Source organism: Cibotium barometz, chromosome 43, assembly GCF_041138505.1.
Source record: "Cibotium barometz isolate CiBa-2024 chromosome 43, ASM4113850v1, whole genome shotgun sequence".
In the NCBI taxonomy this organism is placed as follows: domain Eukaryota; kingdom Viridiplantae; phylum Streptophyta; class Polypodiopsida; order Cyatheales; family Cibotiaceae; genus Cibotium; species Cibotium barometz.
Genome location: NC_141088.1, coordinates 43,591,997 through 43,602,320, shown reverse-complemented (window position 1 = coordinate 43,602,320; position 10,324 = coordinate 43,591,997). Strand labels below are relative to the sequence as shown.

The 10,324-nt window shown below is 37.0% G+C and overlaps 1 protein-coding gene across 1 annotated transcript; it reads right to left on the bottom strand.

Moving 5' to 3' along the window:
- Positions 1-874: 874 nt before the first annotated feature.
- LOC147613948 (18.1 kDa class I heat shock protein-like) lies at positions 875-1,858 on the bottom strand. The gene is made up of 2 exons (XM_086781265.1): positions 1,416-1,858; positions 875-1,322 (listed from the first exon to the last, which is right to left on the bottom strand). The coding sequence occupies exons 1-2, from the start codon at positions 1,627-1,629 to the stop codon at positions 1,048-1,050; spliced, it is 489 nt and encodes a 162-aa protein (XP_086637391.1). The 5' UTR covers positions 1,630-1,858; the 3' UTR covers positions 875-1,047.
- Between the last annotated feature and the right edge of the window lie 8,466 nt (positions 1,859-10,324).

Sequence of the window (10,324 nt, the reverse complement as noted above, 5' to 3'; positions counted from 1 at the left end):
CAAGCCTTGTGTACACTTAAAATGTACTAATTAGTACGCGACAAATATAAGAGCCATCATATTGTGCTACACAAAACTAAACTAAGACAAATGTGTACTAAAGGGAAACATGGTTTATCCTTGGGCTTACAACTTTTGTGGTTGGTATACCAAGAGATACATTGTGTACTAGCATGAAGACCAAGGAGATCCATGTGTACCATGACTACACAATTGGGTACCCAAGGGAAGCGACCTTGACCTCCTACACTTGCGCTTTCAGGAAATAATAAATATCTACTACCACATAGGTAAGAAGATGCAAAAAAAAAAGCCCAAACAAAACAACCTCTAGCTACTAACAAGGACTAATGAGACTCGTACCAAACCATAGTATGAGGTCATTAAAGAGTGCACATTGAATGGATTGGCAAGGAAAAGCACCCACTGAGAGAAGATCAACCACACTCATCTTGGGAACAGTCCAAGTGCACCTGCTAGGTTTTGCTATGACATAAGAAGAGTAATTTAAATTTGACGTCGTCTACATCGAAGATTAGATCGCTACTTCCAAGATTATCTTCTACATCAAAGATCGCTACTTCAAGATCAACATCATATTATTCATGAAAGTTAGATCCATTGCATATTTATCACAGCTTGGAGATAGCGACAACAACTCCTCAAAATTTTGTGGCATGGCTAAGAGGCAAGTACAATAGCCTCTAATGTACCACTTTATCCATATAGTCCATCCTCTCACTCACTCTCTCTCTCTCTCTCTCTCTCCTCATTCATATATGCTAAACATCAGCAAAAACAAATGATCATACATGTCCGTGATGTTGAACAAGTAAAGCTAGATAGACATCATCGACAAAAGCTTTCAATTCTTTAAAAAGAGAGGTTGTGATACATTCTTTTTTTTTTTTTTTAATAGCTTGTACAAGAACACCCAAAACTGGTCCCTCTACTACACATCCAGGAAGGACCCTGTAATATAAACACACATGACTCGACCACATACATAGCCAGAGAGAGAGAGAGAGAGTCTTTGAACGATTTCTCTCAGCCCGAGATCTGGACACTTCTGACGGCAGACTTGGGCTCCGGCGGGGGCACTTTGGGGACGGTGACGGTGAGCACGCCGTTCTCCATGGCCGCCTTCACCTCCTCCACCTTGGCGTTGTCGGGGAGGCGGAACCGTCGAAGGAAGCTGCCCTGCGCCCGCTCTACGCGGTGCCACCTGTCCGAGGAAGCCGTCTCCTCCTTCTTGCGCTCGCCGCTGATCTGCAGCACGCGCCCGTCTTCCACCTGCACCTTCACGTCCTCCTTGGCCAGACCTGCAGAGCGGGGCACACGGCTTTGCTCATGAGCAGTCAATTCCGATAAAAGAGACGGAGGAGGAAGGGGGAAAGGGGGGGCGATATTCTTACCAGGCAGGTTGGCCTTGAAGATGTGGGAATCCGAGGTCTCCTTCCAGTCCACCTGCGTATTAGCCACCGCAGCCACGTCCCGGGCGAAGCTGGGGTGCTCCGGGAAGCTGGCGCGCAGAGAGGAAGAGAAAGACGGGAAGGCGAGCGAATCGAAGAGCAGGGAGTCGAAGGGATCTTCGCCTGATCTGCTGCGGCCGAACAAAGAGAGGGCCATTTCTTCCTTCTACTGTACTGTACTGTACTGCTGTACTGGTAACTGCTGTGAGGGCAGAGGAAGGCGGCAGAGAGAGAGATAGAGAGAGAGAGAGAGTGTGTGTGTATGTAGCTGCTGCTGGCGAATTGAGATGCGATGAGATGAGGAGAGTCGCTCTGTGGAGGTTTATTATAAACGTAGTAGTAGGGCCTTCTTGGAGCTACTACCTGCTTCCCGAACATTCCTTTCCGAGGGTTCTAGAAGCCTCTACGTCCTACCTCTAATTTTCGCAAGGGTGCCTCCCAAGTGCTCCAAAAAAAAACTCGGGTTTAGTGTAAATCCAACTTGAATCAGATTTTTGAAAATTACATTTTGAAATTTGAGTTGAAGGTAGGCAAATTTTTAAGGGTTGTAACCTTTTAATTTTCAAAAGTTTCTCTTGCCCCAACTCGATGAGCAGGTCACTTTTCTTCTCATTTTTTTCTTGTCAAGATTATGGTCTCAAATGAGTATATAATATTACAACCATAAATATTATTTAAAAACGTACAGTGGTGTGTCATCTTGGGCTTGGCGAGGTACATGGAATAAACAACCCCTTGAGATGTACTTGAGGTTTGATATAAGTTTGGCCCCACGTATGCCAACACAATCCTCGAGGGCTTTGGTTAGCATGCATCGTAAATGTAAAAAAGAGGGAGGATGTACATGAAATGAGACTCACAGGATATGACCCTACTAGACATTTCCACGGTGGCATGAGAAAAAGGAAACTCTTACATGGTATTTGTACTCCACCCTTTACCGCTCTAATGCCTCAAGAGAGCAATGCAAGTGGCCTCCACATTAGACGCAACCTCACCTCTCTTCAGTGCCTTCAAGAGTAGTCTCTCGATCTAGGCATTGTGTTGGCATAAAGATGTAAAACTCTTGAAAGGCCCCTTTTCACTCTCAGGAAGCTGACTGGAGAAAGAGACCAATCTCTTGATGGGCTTGCTTGAGAGCAACTTGGATTGTCCTTTGTGAAGAACGAGAAGGATGCTAAGATGTCCTAAATCTTCTAGGTAATACATGGGACTTGTAGGAGGTAATCTGGGATAGTTCTTGGTGATCTTACTCCTACGAAGGGTCAGCTGGATTGAGATGTGTCTCTGCTGCCTAATCCAAGAGGACAGCTCCCACAAAGATCCTAACCATGCCATCCCTCTTATAGCTCCACTTGTCCACATAGAGAGAACCACTCTAGTCTAGAGAAGATGCGGCTAAGATGATCTTGCTCTGCTAAGGGTTAGCTGGATTGAGATGTGTCTATGCGTAATCCAAGAGGATAGCTCCCACAAAGATGCTAACCATGCCATCCCTATTATAGCTCCACACGTCCACTTAGAGAGAACCACTCTAGTCTAGAGAAGATGAGGCTAAGATCAAAGCAAGAGAAAATAAAGCCATGGAAAAGGCAGGAAACTTTGAAAGGTGCCAAGTGCCCTAGCCTCTAATAAGACATGCACTGATGAGGGATGAAAAGATTGGAGGAGGAGAGAGAGCTTGAGCTCTTGCAAGCACACACATGCTCACACAACAATGGATGGAAGGCTGAAATCTTCTTCTTCTTCTTCTTGTTTTCAAAAGAGTTCTATAAAAGATAAGTGAAAACCAACATAAGTACTAGAGTACTATATACAAGCGGTCTATAATGATAACGTGCTAAATAGGTGAGCTCGCAGGATAAGTATGCTATAACTCGATTGGACTAGGTAGGTGTAGTCCAACTATAGAATCAATGTCAAAGATCCCATCATCTCAACTACCAAATGCGCTAGTAGCATAAAGGTGAAATGGTCTACTAGGCACAACATGAGTGACAACTCGTGTTGAGCTATTCTTCTTTTTGAATAAAAGATTCATGGAATTTACAAAATCAATTATACCCATATTTACTCTTTTAGTATAAACACTAATCCATTTATCTAAATGAATCATTTCCATAATTCTCAAAATTGAAATTTGTGTAAAATTTGTGCATAACCTTCTTTATTTTTCTTACTATTGAATGATGCTCAAAACTCCACTTTAAGCATAAAATTTATTTATGCATGTACATATATCAAGATAAATATAACAAAAATCATCTTTTCTCTATTTAAACAATTATGCATAAATACTATAAAAGTATTTTCCATAAATATAACAAAAATCATTCTTTAAGCATAAAAATGTCTATGCCTAGAATATGATGGGAATTCCTCTTTTTGCTTTATTAAATTTATGCATAAAAATAAGATTTATCTTTTTCTGGAAAATTTTACCATAGCTTCGCTGCAACTTCTAAGAATGTTTAATTTTCGAACTTTAAATGAATATTCATAATTGAAATATAATAAGAACTTCTCTTTTAAACTAAAATATATTTACGTATACATAACATAATTATAGGTATAATTATAATTAAATCTCTTGGTTATTCTTAAATATCCATTCCTTATTTCCAAAATGTTAGCATAACCCTTTTTCAACTTAAAATAAAATAATATGTTTTTTCTTAATCATAAATAAGCTTAAAGAAATTAATCATCATTTTTAACTAGATTAAGATCATAAAAATATCTAATCTTTTTCTCTAACTTGTCAAGCCTAGAGTTTTGTTTAAGATAATAAGTTTATCGTTAAGAACCATCCTTCTAACAAGGATCTAACCATAAAGATGATTAATCTTTCCAAAAAGAGAGATTTAAATATAAAAATACTAATTAAGCATAAAGATTAGTATTAAACCATTTAAACATTATGAATCATTAGAAAGCTTGATTTCAAGAAAAAACCATTTAATTGAAAGCTTCCCAAGCATTAGAGGGGTTCGGAAGGAGGTAACCATTGAGAAGATAGAAAAACCATTGAATTAAGGCTTACCTTTGATTTTGGATAATTTTTCGACCAGCTTGGCTCACTTTTTGATCTAGTTTGCAGGAGGAGAGATGAGAGATATAAATATCTCAATTTTTGAATTGAAAATGCAAGGCAATGATAAAAAAAGGTGCCTCCTTCATGAGCCCTTTCCTTCCTTACTGAGGTGTCAAAAATTAATTTTTTTACTAGAAAACTTAATTTTTAACTAATAAACCCAGTACTTCGTTAACTCTTTTCTTATGTGAGCATTCACTCATTTTTGGGGTATTTTATTTTATTCTTGGTATTTTTGTCATCCCAACACTTGGATTAATCCAATTGGCCCTTTAGAACCTTATCTGGACCTTAATAAAAAATTTCTGAAATTGTGGACCCTTAGGCTAAGGTCTTCAATACACATATTCAACTAATTTCTAATGCACATTGGAAAATTCTTTTTGAACTTCTGTTTCAAGGAAATTCATCTTAGATTTTAGGAGAAATTTTGTATCCAAAAATATCTCAAATTTGTATTACCTCTCTGTATACCATTTTCTCTCTCTAGGCCAAAACAATGGAAAACAATGTTTTCTTATATTCTGAATTGGGGGATGATTACAGAAACTAAAGGGGAGGTTCTTACACCTTTATATCTCCAAAGCTGGAGGGAGGAACCTTATAGGAAGCATCCAAGAAGCTAGCCAACATTCATTCATGATCAATTCTCCACCATAACAAACCTAAGGATTCACTAAATTCTAATAAAGTACATTGAAAAAGAAGTTAGCAAATTGACCTACACTAGACCTCTCAAGAAATAATTAATAGCTACCACATAAGAAAATGCCAAGGAATCCCAAACAATCACCTTTAGCCAACAATGCCTATTGAGACTAGTACTAAATGATACTATCAGCTCAAAAGAATACATGCACCACAAAGCTTAGATTGCCAAAGGAAAGCACCTGTTAAGAGAAGATGAACAAATCTTAAACTTGTGTTAATAGAGAGGTAGAAACTTTGACACACCTTGTGTCATAGACAATAAAATAATGAGAGTTATTTCAACAAAGGACCAAAACACCACCTCTCCATCAACGATATCTACTTCCAAATCATGTTTATATGCATGGGAGTTAGATCCAATGGATATCTATCACAATTCGGAGATGATGATGATAACTCAAATTTTTGTGGCACGGCTAAGAGGCAAGTACAAAAATAGCCTATAGAGTACCACCTCATCCATATATAAGCCTTGTGTACACTTAAAATGTACTAATTAGTACGCGAAAAATATGAGAGCCATCATATTGTGCTACACAAAACTAAACAACTAAACTAAGACAAATGTGTATTGTGCCACAAAAAAACTAAACTAAGACAAATGTGTACTAAAGGGAAACATGTTCACTCGCAGGTGGTTTATCCTTGGGCTTACATTTTTTGTGGTTGCTATACCAAGAGATACATTGTGCAAATAAAAAGAGAGGGAGGAGTCACAAAACAAGGAGAACCATGTGTATACTACCATGAAGACCAAGGAGATCCATGTGTACCATGACTACACAATTGGGTACCCAAGGGAAGCGACCTTGACCTCCTACACTAGCGCTTTCAGGAAATAATAAATATCTACTACCACATAGGTAAGAAGCTGCAAGAAAAGCCCAAACAAAACAACCTTTAGCGACACAAGGACTAATGAGACTCGTACCAAACCATAGTATGAGGTCATTAAGGAGTGTACATTGAATGGATTGGCAAGGAAAAGCACCCACTGAGAGAAGATCAACCATACTCACCTTGGGAACAATCCAAGTGCACCTTCTAGGTTTTGCTATGACATAAGAAGAGTTATTCAAATTTGATGTCATCTACATCAAAGATAGATTGCTACTTCCAAGATCATCCTCTACATCAAAGATCGCTACTTCAAGATCAGCATCATATTATTCATGGAAGTTAGATCCATTGCATATTTATCATAACTTGGAGATAGCGACGACAACTCCTCAAAATTTTGTGGCATGGCTAAGAGGCAAGTACAATAGCCTCTAATGTACCACTTCATCCATATAGTCCATCCTCTCACTAACTCATATAGTGGAAGTGGCATGTTGATATCCCCCTCTCCTCATTTAAGGTGTTGCCTTGTATCGCCTCTTACTTCAAGAGGGCATAAATTTAGCCCTCTTTTTGTGAGATTCAAGAGAGTGGCATTGGTTGAACCCTGAAACTCCATCTCCCGGCCATGTTGTACCCTTTATTACTTAATCTATTAAACTAGGTAGATAGATCCTTATACAGACAAATTTGTTGTAGCACACTCAAGAACCTTAACAGTTGAAGTTAGATAGATACTTATGCAAATGAATTCATTGTAGCACACTTAAGCACCTTAGCAGCTGAAGTTAGTTTTTAGTAATACAATAAATTTCGGACCTATCCAAATAGCAATGAGTATCCTATGGCACAATCACAAATTGAGAAGCCCTAAAATAAAAGTGCCTAATAAAATGTCATTTTTTATTTAGATATTCAAAATATAAAGTCATTCTTGATATAACATCTCTCAATCGCATCATTAAATTAGATATTTTATACAAGCAGATTGTTTAGAAATAAACTCACTTTATCTTGGACCTTTTCTTGATATCATTATGAAACTAGCTCTTGGGATTGGTGTCAATAAGCTAGTCCATGGGCTAATGATGATGTACTTGATCCCATTTAAAGGCTACGCATCTGATGGAAATGTGTGTTTCGGATATAAAAATCAAGATGGAATCTCCGCTGAAGACCAGCAAGATCAACCAACTCCCAACCTAGATTTCAAATTGGTATCAGGTCAAACCATAGTCCCTTTGCCATATATGCACTCTAAGGTTGCTAAATTAGCAAAATCATAGAGTATTGATTTGAGTCTTGATTATCTCACTTATCCTATTTTTCCCTCTTTCACCCATTCTTACAAATCAGCTCAATCCAAGTGGTTTGAATACTTCTACAGGAAGTTTTAGCTTTCCACAAGCCCATAACAGTAAGAAAACCATTATCAACAACTCACATCAAGCAATCAAAGAAAATTTAATCAACTTGGGAGTGGTTTTTTTCTAGCATGAAATGGAAATGAGCTCAAATCTGGTATAATTCTTGTTTCTTGGTGCCATTAAGGCTATGCAAAGTTTGCTCCAACATTGATGCAAGTCTCCAAACAAGTCTTAATAATGGACACCTCATGAAAAATAAGTGATTAATTCTTAATTACAATGTTAATAACAACCATTTATGGTTTAAATCTCTAATAGGGGAGGCACTTTCCCTCTATCAAATCAGTAACCCTAACATCATTTGGTACTCAAATGATTAATCCAAATCAAAGTATTTAGGAAATTAATTAAGTTAAGCCATGGATTAATTATGATTTAGTTGAGTCTATTTGAAGGAAATTAATTAAGCTAAGCCATCGACTAATTATGATTTAGTTGAGTCTATTTGAAGGAAATTAATTAAGCTAAGCCATGAGCTAATTATGATGTACTTGAGTCTATTTGAAGGCCTCCCATCAAATGGAAATGTGTGTCTTGGATCAAATCTCTTGTCTAAGTTATTGTGTTAATCACTCTCTTAATCTAGAGTGTGCCAAAATGTTGAATCTAATCCATTGTTATCTACCTTAATCAACTCCAAACTTAGATTTTAAGTAACTTCAAGATTTCTTCTTATAAATTGGTACATGTGATAGGCTTACCAATGACGAACCTCCTCTCTACTCTTTGTTGCTATGATAAAACCCTTGAACTTAGAACATCAAGAGTGGTGGTATTTTTTTTTTTTGTTCTAGAATCATTAGAAAGCTTGATTTCAAGAAAAAACCATTTAGTTGAAAGCTTCCCAAGCATTAGAGGGGTTGGGAAGGAGATAACCATTGAGAAGATAGAAAAACCATTGGATTAAGGCTTACCTTTGATTCTGGCTTGATTCTTTAAAGAAAGAAGTGAAGCCCACAAAGAAAGCTTTGGCCACCAATTCGGGGAGGGTTATCTCCAAGAGAGGATGGAGAATTGTGAAGCTCCAAAAGTAGAGGCAAAATAGAAGGATAATAGAATTACACTAAAATGAAGATAATATTGGCATGTAATTACTCAAAGATGAAAATAAAAAGAAATTAGGGTCTATTTATAGGTTAGGGAGGCCACTAACCAAGTCCAACTGGGATCTAGGGGCTTCGAGCTTCAGTTTGATCTATTTTGGATAATTTTTAGACCAGTTTAGCTCACTTTTTGATCTAGTTTGCACGAGGAGAGAGGAGAGATATAAATATTTTATTTTTTGAATTAAAAAGATAAGGCAATGATGAAAAAAAGGTGCCTCCTTCATGAGGTTTGATTTTTTTTCTAATAAATCTTAATTTTTAACTAATAAGCCCACTTGGTCAACTCTTCATCTTATGTGAGCATTTACTAATTTTGGGGTATTTTATTTTATTCTTTGTATTTTTGTCATCTCAACACTCGGATTATCCTATTGGCCCTTTAGAACCTTATTTGGACCTTAATCAAAAAAATTTAAAAATGTGGACCCTTAGGCTAAAGTCTCCAATACACATATTCAGTTAATTTCTAATGCACATTGGAAAATTCTTTTTGAACTTTAGTTTCAGAGAAATTCATCTTAGATTTTCAGAGAAACTTTTTATCCAAAAATATCTCAAATTTGTATTCTCTCTCTATAACATTTTCTCTCTCTAGGCCAAAACAAGGGGGATGATTACAAAAACTGAAGGGGAGGTTCTTACACCTTTATATCTCCAAAGCTGGAGGGAGGAACCTTACAGGAAGCATCCAAGAAGCTTGCCAACATTCATTCATGATCAATTCTCCACCATAACAAACCTAAAATAAAAAATTTCATTTTTCTATAATGGGATTACAATGGTGTGGACTAGTAATCCAATTAATATCATAGCTTGTGGGCTATCCTAACACATAGTTTGGAAATACATCCTTCAATTATCTATACCCCTCCTTTAGTTTCCATTATCACTTGAACAAAGGCGGAAAGTGAAGGCTGGAGATTGGCCTCTATCTTTTTCAACTTTTATGCCAATAATACTAGAAAACACAAAACAATTCACTTGTTTGTGAAAGGAGTATTTTTACAAGGTTCTAATTTATTTTTTTCCCATTTCTAAGCTCTTAAAGTTTTTAGAATCAGCTTGTAATTGATAAAGATATATTGTGTTGTCACTCTAACTGTTGGCATCCCACATTTAGAAGCTCAAAGGAAAAGCTTGCGTGAAAGGAGGAAACTAGATCCACATTTCAACATGACCATCTTTGTCGAGAGAGAACCATCTTTCTAATGAATTCAAATCCTAATTTATGCCATTTTTCTTGATTTATCTTATAGTATTTGTATAAAAATAAGAAGATATGCAACTTTGACTTGCATGAGATAGAAACTTTAATCAAACTCACTTTTTCTTTGTAGGTTGATGAAATGCTATAGGGGATGGCTTTTTTTCTTTTGCTTCACTTTTTATACAATAAACAACTAGATTTTCCTTTCCATGCTAGATACCCACCACATTACCATTCTAAAATTATTCTTTTATTATTCTATTGATAGAGTAGCCCTTATCTTCTTCTACTCTTTCATGGATAGAGTAGCCCTCGCCTTTGTGAGGAGTCTTATGACAAGATGGTCAACTATAGCTTTTGCACAACCAGTGAAGGGGTTTCTTTTGGTGCATACAATTGGTTTATATACAAGCTTCCTTTAACGAATGGGGTTTAGATAAAATGGAGTGTTAAACCTTGGGATGTTC

Coding starts and splice junctions, on each gene's coding strand:
- LOC147613948 (XM_086781265.1), bottom strand. CDS start 1,629: ATGGCCCTCTCTTTGTTCGGCCGCAGCAGATCAGGCGAAGATCCCTTC. Junction 1,323..1,415: donor CTTCAAGGCCAACCTGCCTG/GTAAGAATATCG, acceptor CCCGCTCTGCAG/GTCTGGCCAAGGAGGACGTG.